This window comes from Perissodus microlepis, chromosome 12 (assembly GCF_051167445.1).
Source record: "Perissodus microlepis isolate ML-2025 ecotype Zambia chromosome 12, ASM5116744v1, whole genome shotgun sequence".
In the NCBI taxonomy this organism is placed as follows: domain Eukaryota; kingdom Metazoa; phylum Chordata; class Actinopteri; order Cichliformes; family Cichlidae; genus Perissodus; species Perissodus microlepis.
The window spans coordinates 31,905,941-31,926,470 of record NC_140472.1 but is presented as its reverse complement, the minus strand read 5'-3'; the positions used below and the strand labels follow the sequence as shown (position 1 = coordinate 31,926,470).

Here is a 20,530-nt window from a genome sequence, read left to right as displayed (position 1 = left end):
TTTTTTTTAAACCCATTTCCTCTCCTTCTTTATAGTAATTCTGGCCACTACTTTGTAAACACAGCGCCTATTTATTTGTATGTATTCATTATGCTACCATTGTTTAAAAATAATGTTAGCTAGCAATAACTTAAATATCGTTAGCTAACAGTAGCAGCGTAGCCATTCTGTCCATCAAGTTTGTTTATTTTGTACCGTTTCCTTTAAATTCTTGAAACTATCAATATTTTCTTCTATATCTCTGGCAGTTTATCCTCTAACAGTTTAATAATTCGTTTTTCATTAGACTGGCTCAACAGGTGGCTGTTTTGATGAACAAATAACATTTAAAAATTTTACAGCCTATGGCTGCTAACCAACATGTACAAATGTATATTTAGCTAACGCTTTTGTTTTTATGATTGGTAGCTCACTACATGAGTCAAATAGCTGTACACAGTTTATCCACCAGAGTGCGCTGAAAGTTACCGTAATACTACTAAACTTTATAGACATATAATCCTCTACATACAAGTGAAGCATAAACATACTTTTACAAGTCTGTCGCTTGATTACATGAGTGGAGCAATTTCCTGAGCAAGCTCTGTTTGAGCTGAGAGTTGAGCAGAGGCGTCTTCCTCCTTCCTCCCGCACACACCAGAGACGTTCTCTGTGGGGTTTAAACCTTTTTTTAAAGACCATACAGATTAAGTGTGGATGTCCTTGGATATTTACATGAAAATCATTTTTACTGTTAAGATGGATGTTTGGATTCTTAAAGTGCACTTCTGTACCTGGACAGTGATGAGTCTCCTGATTGGTGTGTTTTCTTATGGTAAGTTATCCACAAATGTTTCATATTAAAAGTCAGATTTTGCATTTTAATGTTACTAAAGTGTTTTCTGGACTGGAAGTGTTTGGCTTGTGAGGGATCCATACTGAATTCGCTAAATTCCTGAAGAAAAATTTCAGGACTTTTTTTCTGATCAAGGTCTTTTATTGATCCGTTCAGTTGTGTGTGTGTTTGAACTGTAGCTCTTGTTGACGTTTTCTTTCTTTCTTCCTTTTAAGGGAACACACTTTCTGATTGAAGTACAGCTTTTTTTCAAATTTATTTTATTGAATCATTTTAAAACAGAGCGTCAGAATTACGCCGGGCATTTTTTCACCTTTCTATCGGTGTAGAGAAGTTATAAACTATAATGCAAAAAGCATTTGTCTGCGTTCACATACACATATAAACACGATTGACATCGGATTCTTAATTCATGGATTTAATATAATATTGCCTTCTGGAAAGGTTTTCCATAAAGTTTAGGAATGTTTATGAGATTTTTTTTTAACCATTCTTCCAAAAGCACATTTGTGAGGTCAGACACTGATATTGGACAAGAAGGGCTGCCTCGCAGTCTCTGCTCTCATTCATCTCAAAGGCGTCTAGCAGGTTGAGGTCAGGACTGTGAAAGCCAGTCTAGTTCTTTCCACACCAAACTCGCTCATCCATGTTGTTATTGACCTTGCTTTGTGCACTTATGTGCAGTCATGTTGAAACAGGAAGGGGCCATCCTCAAACTGTTCCCACAAAGTTTAGAGCATGAAATTGTCCATGCTCTTTACACTGCACAACACAGTCAGACAAGTTTTAGCCAAATAATTTCCACTTTGTTATAACCACTTAGAGTCGACTGTGGAATATTTAGTAGTGAGGAAATGGATGTTTTGCACAGGTTGCATCCTATCACGGGACCATGCTGGAATTCACAGAGCTCCCGAAAGCAACCAGTTCTTTCACAAATGTTTGTAGAAGCAGTCTGTGTTTGATGTAGTACACCTGTGGCCATGCAAGTGATTGGAACACCTGAATTCAGTGACTGGGTTAGGTTAGTGAATACTTTTGGCAATATAGTCTTTGTCTTTAGTGAATAAACATTGTCTCACTTTCCATTTCACACTTTACAAAAACATCCAGGGCACCAAAATCATTAAAATCTTTAATGATCTTTATTCTTTTTTCATTGACTTTCTTTGTTTCCCTGTTTCTTCGCGTCAGCAGTGACAGTTAAAGACTTTCAGCTGGAGATCTGCAAAGAAAACACACGGGTGTGTGTCACCACCCCTGCAGACTGTGACCCTCGCCCACCCTCATCCACACAGAGTGAGCACACATGTTTGCTTATTGTTTTTGGTTTTTATCATCTGATTTAAAAAAAAAAAAACCATGAAGTAAAGCTGCCTGTTTCTAAAAGGACCTCAGCAGAAGGATAAGGATCTATGAGAAATCGGATCTGTTTAAACATGACTGAGAAGGTTTTTTTTTTTTTATGTAAATAGAAGCTAAAAAATATATCTGGTTATATGTTTCTGGATGTTAGTTTTTTTTGGTCTCAGTGACTGGTTTGAAGTTTTCATTTAATCATGTTAATTTTGTAAAACATTAAATGTAGGCCCAGTAGAAGAACGTATTCAGTTAACCCGCTCTGATGTGTAGACATGTCGTTCACATGACCCAAAACTAAAGTCTTCAGCTTTTTGGAGTGACGTGTTATTTAAACGTCTTTTCCTGCAGGTACTCTGAAAATGTCGTGTTACTACCAAAAGTCTCCAGACAGACAAATATCCATGACATGTGAGTGGAGTCTAGACTCAAACAGCGACACTGAGACTACCGCCTCCCTGATTTTCAGCAGGTATAAAACTTGATGATTTTGTTACGATGATAATTACAAAGTGATCTTGTGGAATCTTCTCAGATGTTTTATCTTTTCTATTTAGGGACCACGAAATTATATCCTGTCAGGGCATCTTCAACTCAGCATCCGTTGTCAATGTGACAGCAAGGATTAAAAACCACATGACAGAGATCTGGTCTGAGCCTCACAGTATCTTTCTTTTTGAAGCAGGTTAGACACCCACACGTTTTGTGACTGTCACCTGTAATCCACCTGGCTTCCATCTTCCTCTGCTGTCCGCTCATATAAAATGATGATGAAGTAAATTGCTCCTTGTCTCCTCCTCTCAGTCAAGCCCCCTACACCTGTATTAACTGTGCTCAGCTCTACTGAGGACTCACTTGTCGTGTCTTGGACAAGCAGCGGTGATGGCAGATGTCAGCTTCGTTACAGACTCGACAGCGAGGACATATGGACCAAGGTTAGCATCATGCCAACACTCTGTAAGCTTTTTCTTTAGGTATCTGCACTCCAAGAAAAGAAGTCCAAAAAGAACTGCACATTATTTTAGTTTCCACCATAAAGTATGAGCCAAAAAGACCCGAAAACATTTAAATAATATGTAAGTTTTTTTACAATATTTCATATTCCTGCTTCCTGCTGAAGTGAGACGCAAACAAAACGAACAACAAAAGAAACTGTTTACTGACATTTGCTAAGTGAAAAGTTTAAAAAAGGTGTGTTTAAGGTAGCTTAGTTCAGCCAAAAAGTAAGGATACTGAAAGTGTTGTCACAAACAGTAATAACTGAGTAATTCAAGGACTATTGTTTATGTGCTGCAGCTTTTGCTGATCCCTATATATATATATATACTGATTATGAATGTGTAGACATAAGCATCAATCTTCATCATCTTCACTTTTTGTAGCTCGTTACCTTAAGCCAGTGTTTCTGACACTGTGAGAGGTGGAACTGCTGCAGGTGGAGAACGTGGACAAAAGTATCCAATGAAAATACGCAGACTTTAAGTTTCTTTTTGGGGAAATGAAACAAGAGTTTGTGGAAGATTTTTGCACTGAGCTTAACATTCAAGTCTTTTGCTGTTGATAATGATTTGTGAAATATCTGTGTTGTTAGATGTGAACTTCTTTTGTTTTTGTTTAGTTTCATCTGGAACAGGGTTTGTAGCTTAATAAGCTTTGGAAAATGTAAAAACGACCAAAAAGGGAATCACAATATGAACATGTAGGTCATCCATGTCATAGTAATCTAAGGAGAAGCTTCTCGGATGAGACATGAAACGTCTTAAAGAAACTTAAAGAAGTCCAGTCGCTTTTCTTTCCAAGCTCCTTAAATCACAAATGTATTTTAATTGTTTAATAAAGTTTTAATAGAGGCAACATTTTGATCCCAAAATAAAAATGCCTGAAACCTGAGCTTTTGACTTACAGTGATTCTTGTACATGCACTAACCTCATTATTTGAACCTTCGGCCATCCAGCACTGTGACAGAGTAGACAGGATAGAAGTATAGAAGAGCATAGTAAGTCCACTTACAGTCAGCTTTGTCCCATAGGTTTGGTTGTCTGCTTTTGTGTCCAGGTTCCAGATTTATCTGCAAACCTGACGTTGAATTACACCATCAAAGACCTCCTGCCGTTTACAGTCTACAGAGCTGCTGTGGCCTGCAGGGAACAGATCTTCTGGAGTAGCTGGAGCTCTGAAATCAGAGGAAGAACACTGGACAGAGGTAACAGGCATGCATATCAGGGACAGAATACCAGGAGCTACAACACTGACATATATAAAATAAATTAATACATTTTTTAAAAAAGCTCAATTTTTTTTCTTTTAGTTCCTTCCAGGCCACCAGAGGTGTTTTACAGACTGGAGAAAAAAGGTGGATCTCTGGAAGTTCATCTCATTATGTTGAAGGTATGGTGTCTCACTTACCTATGATGATGATTTCTCATATAAATGCAGAAAAATACCGTTCTTTTATTATTGTTTCTTTTTTCCATCTTAGGCTCCTGAGTCTCTTGAAACTGAAGGTCGAATCCTTGGATACCAGATGAGCTATAAAGAAGGTGGACTGATTCAAAGCACCACTGATGTGACACGCCTAGTGGTGAAGGAGGGGAACTGCAGCATTACAGTCAGAGCCTTCAACACAGCTGGCTACGGCCCTGCTGCCCATCTCAGTTTCAGCACACAAAGACAGAAGACGCTGGTTATGACATGTAATTATTGTTATTGTTTTATTAATGTTCTGAGTGATATGCTGGGGTATTTGTAGAATATTGATCCCCACAGACATCACAATTTTAACATGAGTTGCTTTAAATAATGCATTTCTTCCTAAAGCTACTGAACTCTTTCCTCCATAAAGGGAATATTTGACAGCAGCTCTAAAAGCATCCAAGGGGAGAAGATTTAATTAATGCATTTTAGGCCTCAGTCTTACAGGTGTAGAGGCAGTCAGCAACCCACTGACAATATCTGGTCACTACAAACATATATACACCCAGGCTAGCTCGTCAGTCACCTGGTCAAAATTTAGATATGTAATAAAAACCCAACTATATTAACTGCCAAAAATAGCAGAGGCCAAAAGCATCCTTGTTCTGTATGTATATGTCTCCAACAACATTTCAAGGACAAATAAAAAAGACATTTGCAGTATCTTACACAATTGTGACTGGCTTCCAGCTCTAGATATTAGATACGATACGCGTGCTGCTCACTTTTGCAACATCCTGCATGTTATTTTTTTTCATCGAAGGAAGCAGCAGACCAGTGACATGCTGTTTTTACAAAACCTATTGCAAAATCTTTCCATGATCTCGTCTGTTTTTTACTTAAAAACTTGCCTCATATGTTTAACAAGAAGAGAAATTTCAAAAATGCACAGTGCATTGGAACAAGTGCGGTTTGTGAATCTCAAAAATAGGAGACTTAAAAATGGTAGCTTATTTTACTGTTGATGATGAGCGTTGTCTTCTTCATCTTAATCTATGTAATAATGTGGGCCCTGTTTTCGGCAGCTCTTCCCTCTGTCAGAAACATGTGGATTTCCACGTCTTACCCAGGAAAAAAAGAGCTTCTGGTCCAGTGGAAGATCCCCATCAACCAAGGTCACACCCTGCCTGTCAGTTATTTCCTGATTCAGTGGCACCCTGAGACGAGTCCATCCACCAGCCACTGGTCTCGAGTTGACGGCTTCATCACCTCCACCGTCATACGAGGTGAAAAGGGGGAAAAACCCCCAAACAAAAGTCATTTTATTTTTTAATGAATATGATATATTGGCTTCACCTTGAATTCCGTGTCCTGCAGTCACTTCAGAATAAAAGCATACTGCTCAGGCATCATCTTCTTTTTCATGAAGTCCCATTTCAAAGCTGTACCATACAACAAGCCATATTATTGTTAGATAACTCCATTAAAAATGCTCAAAAAGCCACTATCAGGACAAACGTCAGTTCACTAAATTGGATTAGCAGAGGTGGGGGCCAAGCAGTCAGCCACTCTAGAACTGAGCATTTTAACCAGAGACTTTATATAGACAAACCCGCTGTGACATCACAGATGCCTTAATAGCCTTAATATGAGTGTTTTTGCCACAGCATTGTTAGTAAACTGCATTATTTGTCAGATAATATCATTAAAATGCTCCAGAAGGCACAGACAGCACAGAGAAGTCCAGTTCAGTGACTCAAATTCATGGAAGTGAAGCAAAGCTGAGAGGCAGCAGCTACAGCAGCCAGCAGTGGTACAAAACATGATCAGATCTAATAATGCATATCTTTAATTGGTTACTTTTAAACAGGTTTCTTTTAAAAGAAAGCCATATTAAGTGTTTCTGGTGTAAAGGAGTGCATTTTAACATCTATGGGGTTTGACTCACTGTTGGGGCAAACCGCTTTCTGCCATTTGTTCTTTGGCTTTATCTTTGAATCCTTAAGGCTGCTACGTGCTGCTGAGTAAATTTCTCCACTAGCAGGCTTTTACTGTAAAGCTGATGCAAAATAGCAAGTGCAGTGGTGCTGATAGGACCTCATCACCACAATCTAGATGGTGTTAGATAACAGAGCCCAACATGGGGGAAAAAAGCTATCATCTTGTGTGTATTTGATTTGCATATGATTAGTGGGGATTTTTTTTTAAATGGAGATTTCCAGATAAAGAAACAGGTAAATGTCATAATTATGTTGTGTTTTAATTAGATCTACAACAAAAATGTGATGAATTTTACAGCAGTTTCCTCAAACAGCTCGTCATTAAGCCTTTAAAAATATGTTTGGGCATTTGTTAGCGACTATTTTTTCTACACACACGCTCACACTTTGGGCTGTTGCTGAGTTTTGAGGAAGCAAAGCAGTTTATGTTCAGTCAAAGTATACTGCTGCATGCTGGGGGCACTGTGCGGGGATGTATTAATGCTGGAGACTGTCCATGTGGATTTAAATAGTGCAGATGGAAATTAGCTAGTAGGTGCATCTTTTCTCTAAGGAGAAGTTTAATGTTAGCTTTTTTTCTTTGTACATTTTTCCTGACAAATAAAGTCAAAATTCATTCATTTCAGATTTGTTTTATATAGCACCAAATCACAACAACCATTGTGGCCCTCTATATTGTAAGGTAAAGACCCCATAATAATACAGAGAAAAAGCAAACTAAGAGCAAGCACATGGAGAAAGTGGGAAGAAAAAACCCCTTTTAACAGGAAGAAACCTCTAGCAGAACCAGGCTCAGGGAGGGGCACCCATCTGCTGCAACCTGTTGGGGGTGAGGGGAAATAAATCAAACTGAAAGAGTGACTTATATATGGTATTTTAGTCTATAACAGACATTGTAGTTTATACAGCTCTTCTGTTTACTGTGCATGTTTCCAGATGTTGACCCTAATAAGGAGTACCTGATCAGTGTGTTTCCTGTTTACAACCAGCAGTATGGGTCTCGTCAGTCTCTGCCGGCAAGTCTGCAGTACGGAGGTAAACATGAGCTCATATAGAAATGTGTGGGGGTGATAACCTCTGCGTCTGCACAGGATGACTCGGTAATGTGAATCATCAGCTCACAGTATTAGTATTCTCAGTTAGTATTGTTTCTGTGAGTAGAAAATGAGAAAAGTCTTATCTAAGAGTCAATTAATAGTGATGCTAATGCAGTAAAATGGGCAAATAATATGCAAAGTAATTTACAGCAGAACAGAAGTTATTTGCATTGAACTAAATGCAGGGGGAAAAATTGAGGAATCTATATCTGACTTTCTATCTGTGTGTGTTCATCTTCTCAGCTTTGATGGAGGTGGTCAATCTGAGTGTCAGTGTGACTAAGACATCAGTGACCATTATGTGGGAGTGGCAGAGGAAGTCTGAGCCAGTCAGAGTGGGCAGATATGAAGCAGTTCTGAGGAAAGACTCAGACAAACAGTGTATGTGGGTTAATGAGCCTTTTAACATAAAATCTCACTCCACGGTAAAAAACAAAAGTTTGTCTTTTTTTCATTAGATTTGTCTATGTATATTTTCTCGCTTGCAGAGGTGTTACAGAAAACTGTTATGCATATTTTATCACCTTTTTGCAAATGCAACATACATTCTCTCATTTGCAGATTTACCTTTGTGGCCAGATGACCAGCAGCACACTTTCTATGACCTGATGCCCAATGCTCAGTATTCTGTTACTCTGTTGGCTGATAATGTTTCTAAAAGCATCGTTCAAATGACGACAGATTTCGGTGAGTTTCACTGGACCCAAAACCAGATTCCTTTCTGTGGATTTTTTGCATTGCAGCATTGGCTACATTTCTTTGTAGATTTCTTCTCAATATACTTAGAATCAATCATTGAAGCCATATCTGCAGCGCCCCCTGGTGTGTGGACTGCAGCATTTGTTCACCTGTGAAACCAGTTGTATATCCTTCTAAGAGCCAGCAATTAATTTTGATTCTCTGTCTGAGTCTGAGATCTCTATATCAAGCACTGCTTATGTATCTCTTTCTGTTGATGTCTCATTTGTTGGGGCTGGGCTAACAGAGCACATGGACTTTCATTTAAAATGGACAAAAATTGTAGCTTCCACATTTCAAAGCCACAAGGGAGGTTAAGCGACAACTTATTTTCAGATATTATCACTTTATTGCCAAAACTGAAATGGTCCAATTTGACAGTCTTGACTTTGATTTTGCAGGATTTCAGAAATGTGCAGTAACTTTACCCCTTTCAAAACAAAACAGCATCGTTTGTAGTGGACAGCACGACTTGCTACCTCACATTTTCAACCCATGTCAACCCAAGAGACAAACAAAAATACACTTAAACTATCTTAAAAAAATCAAAACATTTTTCTGCTGTATTTCTGGAGGATTTTCCCCCCAAAAATGAAAGTCTATGTCATACAAATGCAAATAAGAACTTTTCACGTGTTACAAGACACAAATATGTGAAACACACTTTGCAATTAAGATATTTTCTATTATAATTATAAATGAGTGCACTGCCTACATCAAAGTCAGCTTGATGGCTTTTCTTTCAGCATCAAAAATTGAATAACTCTTATAGCACAATAAGAGAAATAACAGACTAGAGAGCAATGAAATGTTGAATTTGTTATATAGGCTTTTAATTTGAAAAGCACGGATGGATTGATAAAGTGCAGGTGGCTATTACAGAAAATGCTCGACACTGAGGTACACAACTGACCCAGATGATGGACATACGTACAGGTGATAGAAACATACTGCTGTGACTGCAGGAAAGTGATTTATTTATTCTGTTTTTTGAAACATAAAGAGAATCTGATATTCTTCTTTCCAGATGATGTAATGGTGGTGGCTACAGCGATTTCTCTGCTGCTGGTTGCTGTCACTGTGTTAATCTTCTCCATCCTGTCCAGGAATCTGTGAGTGCTGGGCAATCTGTTCTTTTAGTAATACTAATGCGTTTGTTTTTCATGTATGTCATGTGATCTTTGGCCCAAAGACTGTATGCAAGGCATGGCATGAAGGGAAAAAATGTACGTTAAATGTTATTTGCTACTAACTAAAGTCATATTTTGCGGTAGCATTACCAAAACGAGTCTGAGAACAGCTTCCTAAATGTGAATATTTACCAGTATTTCACAAACATTTATGGGATTTAACAGCGGTTAACACAATTCAACATGTAATACATCTGAATGTATTACAGCAATGCAGCGTAGCCTTTTTTTTATCTGACCTGAAGTCATTGGCCCATGAACCTGCTTTTTCTGGTCAATCTGGCTCTGAAAGATTAAACATGCTGCAAAAATGCGAACAATTTCCTGAAGATTCTCCTGGTTTCTAGAACTTACAGGAACAGTTTCCAAAAATCAGAAGTGAATGCTCTGATACTACGCGGTTAGTCCTTGTCACTGATAATGACTTTAATCAACATTACTTTTTAGGTACAAGTCGTACTTCTTCCCGCTAATCTCTAGCCCTCGACTAAGCAAAACAGGCCAGTGGCTGATGGACCCAAACCACGAGGTAACCTGTTTTTTTACAGCTTTCATAGTTGGGTTAATTACTTACAGCTCATATATCTGTGCATGGGAGACTTCGTGCCCATCGTCAGACTCAGATTTACAATATTAGTCCAACTAATTATAACAAAAACACCTGTTAATGATATCTACCATCACACAAAATTTGAACACGATATCTTGAAAACTGTGGATGCTAATAAACAGACAACAAGGGGGGAATGGCAAAGACACCATACAGAAACGGGAACAAGAAAACTTCTAAGATTGACAAAATGACCCGTTAGGGTTTGCACAAGTAAAAAAAAGAGAAACAATCAACACAAATATATGTAAAGCTACAGCAGCCAGCCACAAAATGACCACTCATTCATTCTTTTCAACAGAAATTTGCAGAGAGGAGCATCCTTAATATTGAAGACTTCCAGGTGACTGATGTCCTCAGAGACAAAAGTCTCATCATAGTTGAGCGAACCTCTCAGGTCTTACCAGATGATGACCAGCGTGAGGATACCTCTCTGCTGTTGATTGGCTGCCTCACTCTAGACTCTGAGTATGTTTCTTATAGTGCACAACCCACAGAGAACCAGTCCCGTCCTCCTATCAAGGTTTTCATATCAGAGGAAAATCAAGAGGCTGCCGGCGCTCCGCTACACGAAACCAAGCTCTGGCTTCCTCAGAGCGACAAGGACAGAAATCAGGCTGATATCTCCGAGATATCACATCAGACCAAGGCTGCTGTGAGAAGTCACTTTCCTGGTTTGTTGACTGAAAGTGAGCCTGCTTATCCGATGACCTGTGAGACAGAGTACGTGTTGAATTGGGGCAGGCAGAGTGACTGCTCTTATCTGATCTGTGATGCAGGTTACATTTCTAACAGTGGCACAGGGTGAAAACACATTGAGAGACTCAGCAACTTCAGCAACGAATGAGCTCAGATAAGATGTGGCCCAAAGGTTTATTACAGCAAGGAAAACAATGGCCTGTCTTGTGGGGCAGACTCATCGGCTCTGCATTTTTGTTTTTTTTGGTATTTTTGTATAAAGAAAATATGGAAAGTTCCACAGCAGCATAATAAGCAAGGAGGGCCTCCTTTTTTTAATCTTAAGATCATTGTTACTCCATGTTTGACATGCTCATCTTGGTGTCTGCATTTAATAAGCTGTATATTACATGTATTTCATAATGTGAACGTATGTGATCGTTGTAAGATGTGGGTGCCACCAAACACTCTGAAATATGATTACATTCAGCCAAATACATGTTCTTCTCTCTACTTCTACTTCACTATGTTTTGGTTATGAACATTATACTTTTATTCTGTACCAATTAGGGCTGCCACAAACGATTATTTTGATAGTCGACTAGTCACCGATTATTTTTGCGATTAGTCAACTAATCAGATCATGCATCCATTGGATGTACAACGTACAGCTTATTGTACCAGCAGCATCTGCTCTTATATAACTATCATTAGCTTACAGCTTTAAGTGTTTAGGTATGTGCTAACTAAAAATAAAGACAAGATGATAGTTTATTAAATTTGAATGAAATTTGCAGATTGTTTCGGTGAAGTTTAATAAACTCCTTGCTATCTAAAATATAACGGGACACCGGAGTAAATTCTCGAGCATCTCACACTTCTGATAATCAGTTGTCTGCTTGATGTTTATTCATCTGTGTAAAAACTATAACTTTAATCTCAGCCAAACCGATTTACTCAGGAACAAATAAAATACTAAAAAAAGCCAAACAATAACATTTTTAAGTTATCTAAGTGACTTATATATGTTTAACCTGAGTAGCGAAAGACAGCGGTGGGTTTGAAAACGATTTGCCGGGAGTCCGGTGTTCTCACGGGCTCTAGTGAGCCTTGTCCCCGGCTAGCAATCGAGCTAGTGGGTAACAGACGTCTCCGAAAACGTCGGAGCGCTTTTGAAAATATGTGGTGTCTTGATAAACTGAGCAGATATTTGAGGTTTACACAGTTACATATTCGCCTGAAAATATGCTAAATGTTTATTTTGTGACCCAGAAAGAATAATAAGAGTAATATTAAAACGAACTAGCTGCCGCCATTGTTGGAAACTGAGCTGGGCTACGCTATGAATTCTGGGACAGAGCTGCTTCTTCTTCTTCTTCTTCGGGGATTAACGGCAGCTGGCATCATTGTACATGCAGTGCTGCCATCTTCTGTTTCAGTCCATTATTACACTCTTAAATACTACTACTTATTCCTGCGTCTTTTGGGATCTTACAAAGCTTCAAACGACGTGTCGACTATTAAATCAGTCGTCGACGATTTTGATAGTCGACGTAATCGTGACTAGTCGACTAATCGTGGCAGCCCTAGTACCAATTATTGTAAAGATCTGGTAACTAATTATTTTGCAAATTTGAAAATGTTAATCTACTATTGCATTATGCTGCACTAATATAGCTAAAGCAACCCAGCAGTGTACCGTACAAGTAATTCAAATCATTAACAGACACTTATACGCTATTTTCAAAAATATCCTATATTGTGCAAAAGAGTTATAACTTGGACTTTTCACCATTTCACACCACAAAATGTTGCAGGAAGTCAGTGGAACTTTAATTTAACCAGACAAGTCATTAGAAAGACCTTATATGCACGGACAGCCAAGATACAGACAAAGTCACAGGCAAAGTAATGCTTCTGTGGAGTCTTATTTATTACAAAATATCATAATAGGGCTCCACGTGAGACTGAAAATAGTGCCCAGTTTTTTCTTTTAGCCCCTGTTCAGCTACAACCAAGTCTTCTAGAAAGATACTGAGGCATCCTCAGTGCCACCAGGCGGCATCTTAGTCAGATATTGAACCACTTCTACTCCCTGCAAGACCATATAATCTGCAAAACACCTTCCACTCCTTGAACACATCTAGAAATTCTCTTCATGAGTTCAAGTTATTAAATGAATTATTGAAAAGTGACGCCCCAGTGGACTCCAAATTGCGATTTATTTCTCATAAAGCAAACCATGCTCTCTATGAATGTACAGGGGACAGATGGCTGATAATCACCGGAGCATTGAAGACAATCAGACAAAATCGCTGTCTGTTTTAGAAGGAACCTTGTTTGTGAATTAACTCTGGGAATGTATAACTGAGTCATTGGGGTAACCTTTATATATTTAGGGATGGGCTTCAGACTTCTTGCAACCCGGAATGATAAGATTCTCATAAGAAGTGAGCAGAAAGGTCGGGATTAGAAATGAGCTGTCGCGCCAGCATAATTTGACCATTTTGAAGAAAGTAATCGAGGCAAGGTTGAGATGGTTTGGACAAGTGTAGAAGAGTGATGGTGGATACGATGCACAAAGGATGCTCAGAATGGAGCTTCTAGGCAGGAGGAAAAGAGGAAGACCAGAGAGAAGAGTCATTGATGTAGTCATATAGGGTTGGTGTGACAGAAGGATGCAAAGGATAGGCTTTAATTTATTTAATACTTGAAGTTTATTTTGGCTCCTAGAAATAATCCAGCAATCATCAGAGTCTCTTGTGCAATTTTACTGAAATATTTAGATTTAATGAACTTATTAAAGTAAATGAAAACAAATTAAACATAAACAGGGCTCTAGAGTGCGACCAATTTGGTCGCAAATGCGACCAAATTTTTCAGTGGTGCGACTAAAAAAAATATTTGGTTGCACCAGTGCGACCAACTGTTCGGGTAACAAAAAAAAAAAAAAAAAAAAAATCTGCAACCTTCCCTGTGGTCAACAACAGACACACATTTTGCCCCTATCGTGGACTAAACCAATCAGAGATAGTAAGGGGCGGGACCTCTCTGATTGGCCGTGGTCCAGTTGAAAGTGCAGGTGGAAGTGGGAGGTGAGTAGCTTGAATAAAGCGATATCAATTCATTAAATCCTGAATCGACTTTTAAATATAACTGTGTTTTGCCAGAAACGCCAGATTCTCAGATTAAAGCTCACAAAACCATTTCAACAACAACCAAACAGCAGATGAGAGCAGGTACACGGATTCCACACAAAGACGTAAACACCGGACCCGACGCATCAGAATCAACTTTGTCTTTCTCGGCTTTCTCACCCGACGGCCCGTAGACGGACACGCTGTCGGAGCTTAGCGATTCTGATGCGTCCGGTCCGCGCTGTGATTACGTCTTTTTGCGCTGATTCTGAGCTGCAGGTTTTGTCTCTCTCCAACCAAAATTCACCGAGCCAGCAGCAAAAGAAGCAGCAAACTGCGCTTCACATTTGATCAATGTCGTCATGAATTTTGCTGTTTTGCTTCCACGACTATTAAAATCACACTCCATGCACAGCTAGCTCTCTCTCTATCTCTCTCTGTACTTCAAGAACAGTTTCCCGTCTCCAATCTCTGTTTTCTGTATTATTCATTCGCTTATTACCCACCAGTCTACCGTTGTTTACAGCGCTGTCGGCTGCTGTCTTTTTCTTTTCTTTTTTTCACTTAAATGACCTCGGACAAGAAAGCCTATTTTTTCTGTTGTTCAATACTGAAGAAATTTAAACTTTATATGCAGAACATTGTAGAATATTTTTAAGGTTATCTGCTATAAAAAGCCAGACCAGGAAAATCTCCTTCATGTTTTTCTGTGTTTTATTCTCAGTTACTTTCACACAAAGGCATCTGCTGTGATGTTCACAATTCTGATGAAGTCAGTACTGATAAATGATCAGAATTATAATATTTCTGACTGTCTGAGGCTAAGTTGAATCGAATCGGGACTTTGAAAACCGGAATTGAATGGATTATAGAAATCAGTGATGCCCAGCCCTAGTGAGCAGCCTAGGCACGACAGAAGTGGATGTAGCTGTAATAGGAAAAGAACTATTGCTAACTTTTCTGTTAAGTTAAGGCCTGATCCTTCTGAAATTCATAGCCAGTGCTCTGACACGGTGTCATCAATCTTTGAATGCTGAAAAAGCACAGTGTATCCAGAAAAACACATTATATTATATAAATTATTATAAAATTTGTGTGCGCCTAACTTTTGTGCCGGTACGCCTAACTTCTTAAAGTTAGGCGTACCGGTACGCCCATGGCAAAAAGTTAGTCTAGAGCCCTGATAAACAAAAGGCCCCCCACCCTGAGGACTCTGAATGGTTTGGCAGATGAAATGGATGTTTGAGATTAAATTTCTTGTCAAAGATGTTTTGTTTAATCCAAGGAAAGTTGAATGTAGTTTATTATAACACACGTGAGGAGAATTCTACTTTACATTTTTTAAAATACATTTATTTTAAATAATTACCATTTCTGACAACTACTTCTGGACTGAATCTGAACAGAGCACGCTCCTTCTTCCATATTTCATCATCGTACTGCAGATATTTCCGAGGTGAAATGTCAAACCTGAGATTGTTGTACATGTGTCAAGTCACTTCGCAGTAAACTAATATTAAAGCACAATGTGAACAATCTGAGGAATGTGGTGAGTTAATCGACTGGGGACAAATTCGTTCCTATCCATCTGACCTCGTCAGCTGGGCAGGAGGTCGAGTGATGAAGGTGTTCTGTCAGAGGTTAGCGTTTATGCCGATCCAATGTCTGATCATCTGGTGGGCGATGGTCTGCCTGGGGGGGACGTTAAAAGCTGGAGATGCTCCTCTGAACAAGGAGTCGATTACCTGAGCAAGCAGAAAAGTTGGATTTCTGTCTCATTAATGTCTAGAATTGTTCATTATTAAGCATTAGAAGAATTGGCCATGGGATATGCATGAAAGCTCTGGAAAATTTCTAGTTGATACAGCTGATGCTAACAGTTTCCAGGTTGTTGTTATAAAATTATCTTCAGTAGACTTATTATTAACTCTTAACATCATGATCCCTGTTAGCAGTTCCACTAATAGTCGCACTGTTACTTACCTGTTGCCGTGTGAACCACTGAGCTTCCTCTATCTCATTCTCATCCACTTTGATGTCTGTTGATATGGCGACAGCAAGGCAGCCAAACATGAGGTTGGATGGCATCGGCCAGGGCTGGCAGGAGACATACTGAACCGGTCCGACCTTCACGCCGCTCTCCTCCTCCACCTCCCGCCTTACTGCATCCTCAATCGTTTCCCCTGCGGGGTAGGACAGGGAGAAGCTGTCACCCTAATTTTTATAGCTGAGACTTGATTTATGGTTAATATTCCTGTGAGGATTAGCTTCTGGCTCACATCAGTTGTTTAACAGCTGAGCAGTTTTTCTGTGTGTGTGAGTGTGTGGTATACCAGGCTCTACAAATCCCGCTAAACAGGAAAACATCCCAGCTGGGAAGACCTTCTTCCTTCCCAGTAAACATTGGTTTCCATCTGGGTGGATCACCAGCATGATGACCACTGGGTCTGAAATCACAAACATATGCAAACTTTGTTACTAGGAGTGGGCAAAAGCTATTATAGTATATGATATGACGTCAAACTTTAATAAAACTGATCATGCCCAGGCTGCTGCATACGGCCATGCCTTCAACCAGCATAACAGGCACCTACGTTGGGCTTTTTTAATATGGGGGTCTGCGGGACTTGACTTAGAGCCAGCCTCAAGAAGCCACTGGAGAAACTACAGTTTTCTGTTCTTTTTAGCTATTATGTTTTTTGGTCATGTTTTTTGTGGACAGCATGATGCTACACAGTATTAACTACAGTGCCGATGAGCTGATAGATGAGCAGATTCATACCAACTCGTGGATAGCAGGTATTGTGGACCCCCTTTAGACTCCTGCATTCAGAGTTCAGACAGCTTCTCTTGTGTCCTCCATCCTCCAGTTTGGTGCTGCTGCCACATGTCGGACAGAAGCTGTAGCGACTGTTCCAGGCCAACACCGATCGAGCCTGAGCCAAGATTCCTTGCAGACAAGGAGAGCAGGAAGAAGTATTATACTGTGACACAAGAGAGGCAGGTGATCAAACAACAACACACGTTTTGTGTGTCTCACCGGCCTCTTCCTCGTTTAGTTTCAGCAGGTCTCTGTTTGGCATCTTTGGAAAGGAGCAGTTCTTCTCCCTGCACCGTTTAACAAGGTCAGCAGCATCTTCATCAGTGCTGAAAGCAAACCAAGCAGGAGCCTCCCGGATACCCTCCTCAGGAGAGGAAGGGGAGGGATTTTTCCTCTTCTCCACTCCGAGGAAAATGAGCACAGTTGCAGGTTTCTGCAGAAGATCCTTTACTGCCTCATATCTGAACCGGCACAGTTTGCTCTCAACCTGTTGCAATCAGATTCACAATTCACATGACTTTCATCTTTGTCATGTAAACTAGCCGTAGGCTGTAGGTTATAAACATACCGCTGCGCCGTCGTCTTCCTGGGATGTGCTGAGCATGGGGCTGAGGTTCGAGAATATGAGGTAGACAGTATCTGGTTCTCTTTGTTTGGCCTCCAACCAGGTTTTGTCAGTCCTCTTCCCACTCAGGCGGTCCAGCGTCTCCCTGCTGAAGTAGTTTTCCTGCGGACTGATGTCGGAGCCCGGCAGGACTCGCCGGCAGCCATCGTCTGTCTGGCAGAGTAGGTTAGCGATGTGTTTGTGACCCCAGAACTTGGCAACATCGTAGGCGGTCTGTGATGAACTGTTTACTATGAACTTATCACAGCTAAAAGACAGAAGAAAAAAGAGGTTTTAGAGAAGTCAGGAATCCATTTATACATTCAAGGCTACAACACATCAAAGTCTGGGGCTTTTACAACTTGGACTTTTAAGTTTTTAGATGTTTTCATTTAAATTGCACCAATATTTTTTCCGTACCTGCTTATTATAGCCTCTTTGAGGATGTTTTTCTATACTAAATGTGGTTTTTTTGCTACTAGTTTTTGTCTCTTCAGCTTTTATATTGATTTATTTCAGTAAAGGTTTTTGCCTCATCACGCTGTTAATGCAGGTTTATTATTTTTTGTCTTGATTGGTTTTCTTGCAACTCCTAATTTTACTGTATTTTCACCACTAGTTTTATCCCTATTTTGCCTTGTTTTATACTTTAAAATATCATTTTAGCATATAGCTCCTATATGCTAAAAAAAATTTAGCTACAGTTTTATCTCTCTCTGAGTTTCAGTCTACTCCTATTTAATTTTTAATATGTTTTAATTTAACATACCTGTGTGTAGCCAAGTTTTATTCTAGCTACATCTTTTGTTTCAGAATGAGAATCATCTTTATTTGGCCAAGTTTGTGCACACAAATAAGGAACTTCTGTTGAAAAACAAACAAATACAGACTTCTGTTCAATTTGCTCCTTCAGGTTCAGTTTCTTTAAATATTTGAAAACCTCGCTTTAGCCTCTTTTCATAATGCTTTCCAGTTCCTATGCTTCTGCCCATCAAGTCTGCAAATATTTACCTAAATGTAACATATGTGGAATAGATGCATCCCCTAAATGCTAAAAATTATTAATGCAGCTTTGAAAAAATATTCCACAATATATCTCTTTAGTAACAAATCAATGTAACAAATGCTACATTGACAGCATTACAAATTAAGAGAAATGCAGTGATGTACCCATGTGACAGCAGCTTCTCCACCACATGAGAATGTCCATTGCGAGCTGCAAGCATTAGTGCGGTCCAGCCGCTGTATCCTGTCTGGTTTATGAGCGAGGGCACATGGGACAGCAAGGTGGACACCTGGGACATATCTCCTCTTGCTGCAGCATCCAGAAACTTCTCCACCACGTCCTCCTTCGCGCTCAGTTGATAGCTCGTCATCCTGGATCCCGAGACAAAGACAATGAAACCTGGGGTAATATATGATCTGGCAAAATGTCAGAGGAGATATTATGAACAGATGAAGCAGCTAGTTACAAATAAATGATAAAAAAATAAAAATGAAATGTTATTTTAAAAGTATTGGTTTGACACATAAGAGCTAAAACAATCATAGATAAAAAGGTAAAAAGTTTTGAATAACTGATTGATGATTAATGTGAAGAAATGGGAATTTGGGGGGAATTTGGGTTTAACAACCTCAAAATATAGCTCAGAGTTTAAAATGCTGAAAAAGCTAAAAGTACTACAGCAAAATTGACCCAATTAAATACTGATATCTCACTAGAATGCTATCTATTCTTCCTATTGAGTGATTTGATATAACATCCAGAGAAAGACTAAAATACGGAAAACAAATACATTTTGCTCTTGTTTTACTAACAGTTAGACCCAAGAATATTTGGTTCCAATTATTCTAATTACAATGTTTCCAGCTAAATTAAAGTTACTAACTAACTGTGCCATCTTGTGGCACTCACTGGTATTACTGTAAAGAACAGCTTGACCCTTGTTCACTTCAGTTGATATCGCTGTGCTCTTTAAGATTTAGACAAAATATTTTTTATTCGCATTCACTTGACAGCTGCACTTGAAATATTTTTAACTATTTCAAAATAGTTATTTTGAAAAAAAAATTCCATGACAATTTTTTTGATCAAATTTTGTAATTTTCTGGCAACAAAAATGGCAAATGTTTTTTTGTTTTTAGTAAAAAAACAAAAACGAACCTACAGCATCAATTCTACACTGTCCCTTTAATTAGTCCTCCCTGTCTCATTAGCGCATCGAGCTGTCAATCACTGAACCCTTTGACCTCGACAATGGTTGCGGAATAAACTTACAGGAACCACCTTGAATTGCAGGTTTGCTTTTACAAATCCCACAGTGTTGAAGATTAAGCTTGGACACAGTGTTTGTTTGTCATGTGGTTTTAAAAGGCCTCTGAATCGGCTCTCTGTTTCACTAACAGTTTAGGAAACGAAAACACGAACGAACAGGAGCGACTTTCGCCGGTTAAGCTTCGTTTAAACGAGACCAAGCATCACATTTCACTTTGAGTTTCATGTGAAAGATTATTAATGCGTCATATCTTGCCTTTCGCTCGGCGTTCACTTCCCCTCCGTCTCCTGTTGTTGGAGAAAATGTTACGAGGTGTGTTCAAGAGCAACAACCACGCTGATTAGGGGTGGTGCTGCCTTCAGGTCCTCCCGGCGCTGTAGTATTTCCGACTTGTAAAGGCTTTTCATAGAAGAATGAAGTTATGTTAGAGTTCTTTACATAGTAAAATTGCTTCCTCCTATATGCTCTCACCTGCCACTATATTAAGTATTACTGCTAACTGAGTCCTCTAATTATTACATAGAAGAAATCTGTTGCAATTAGGCATAATGCCATTGATAAGTGGACCCTTTGAAGTTCAAACTGAGCATCAGAATCTCACTGAAAGGTAATTAAAATTAGTTTGAACATTGCATGGTTGCTGGTGTCAGAGAGACTGATTTGACTTTTTAGAAACAGAAAGGTTCCCAATAATCATCAGAAAGTAACCATCAGTTTTCTGTGTGAAAATAGGAAGGAAACAATAATTTAAATAACCAGTCATTACAAAAGA

At 39.2% G+C, this 20,530-nt stretch overlaps 2 protein-coding genes across 3 annotated transcripts; one reads left to right on the top strand and one right to left on the bottom strand.

Annotated features, from left to right (window-relative positions):
- Positions 1–233: 233 nt before the first annotated feature.
- On the top strand, positions 234–12,037 carry LOC146376665 (interleukin-6 receptor subunit beta). The gene is made up of 15 exons (XM_084946834.1): positions 234–814; positions 2,030–2,134; positions 2,546–2,666; positions 2,752–2,879; positions 2,999–3,129; positions 4,251–4,398; positions 4,504–4,583; positions 4,675–4,888; positions 5,693–5,893; positions 7,544–7,642; positions 7,948–8,085; positions 8,266–8,391; positions 9,470–9,554; positions 10,080–10,161; positions 10,544–12,037. The coding sequence occupies exons 1-15, from the start codon at positions 697–699 to the stop codon at positions 11,048–11,050; spliced, it is 2,283 nt and encodes a 760-aa protein (XP_084802960.1). The 5' UTR covers positions 234–696; the 3' UTR covers positions 11,051–12,037.
- Positions 12,038–12,134: 97 nt separating this feature from the next.
- On the bottom strand, positions 12,135–20,137 carry nudt12 (nudix (nucleoside diphosphate linked moiety X)-type motif 12). 2 transcript variants are annotated; one of them, XM_084946844.1, is made up of 8 exons: positions 20,014–20,137; positions 18,653–18,859; positions 17,447–17,750; positions 17,098–17,365; positions 16,840–17,007; positions 16,391–16,504; positions 16,041–16,240; positions 12,135–15,802 (listed from the first exon to the last, which is right to left on the bottom strand). In XM_084946844.1, the coding sequence occupies exons 2-8, from the start codon at positions 18,856–18,858 to the stop codon at positions 15,692–15,694; spliced, it is 1,371 nt and encodes a 456-aa protein (XP_084802970.1). In that variant the 5' UTR covers position 18,859; positions 20,014–20,137; the 3' UTR covers positions 12,135–15,691. The 2 variants fall into 2 exon arrangements, with proteins under 2 accessions (XP_084802970.1, XP_084802971.1); XM_084946845.1 differs by having other exon boundaries at positions 18,653–18,904; positions 20,014–20,129.
- Between the last annotated feature and the right edge of the window lie 393 nt (positions 20,138–20,530).

Excerpts from the sequence above, each read along its gene's own strand:
- nudt12 (XM_084946844.1), bottom strand. The coding sequence starts at position 18,858 with ATGACGAGCTATCAACTGAGCGCGAAGGAGGACGTGGTGGAGAAGTTT. Across the intron at positions 17,751-18,652 it reads GAGAAGCTGCTGTCACATGG|CTGTGATAAGTTCATAGTAA; the intron begins GTACATCACTGC and ends TCTGTCTTTTAG. Across the intron at positions 17,008-17,097 it reads ACTAAACGAGGAAGAGGCCG|GAATCTTGGCTCAGGCTCGA; the intron begins GTGAGACACACA and ends CTTGTCTGCAAG.
- LOC146376665 (XM_084946834.1), top strand. The coding sequence starts at position 697 with ATGTCCTTGGATATTTACATGAAAATCATTTTTACTGTTAAGATGGAT. Across the intron at positions 815-2,029 it reads GATTGGTGTGTTTTCTTATG|CAGTGACAGTTAAAGACTTT; the intron begins GTAAGTTATCCA and ends TCTTCGCGTCAG. Across the intron at positions 8,086-8,265 it reads GAAAGACTCAGACAAACAGT|ATTTACCTTTGTGGCCAGAT; the intron begins GTATGTGGGTTA and ends TCTCATTTGCAG.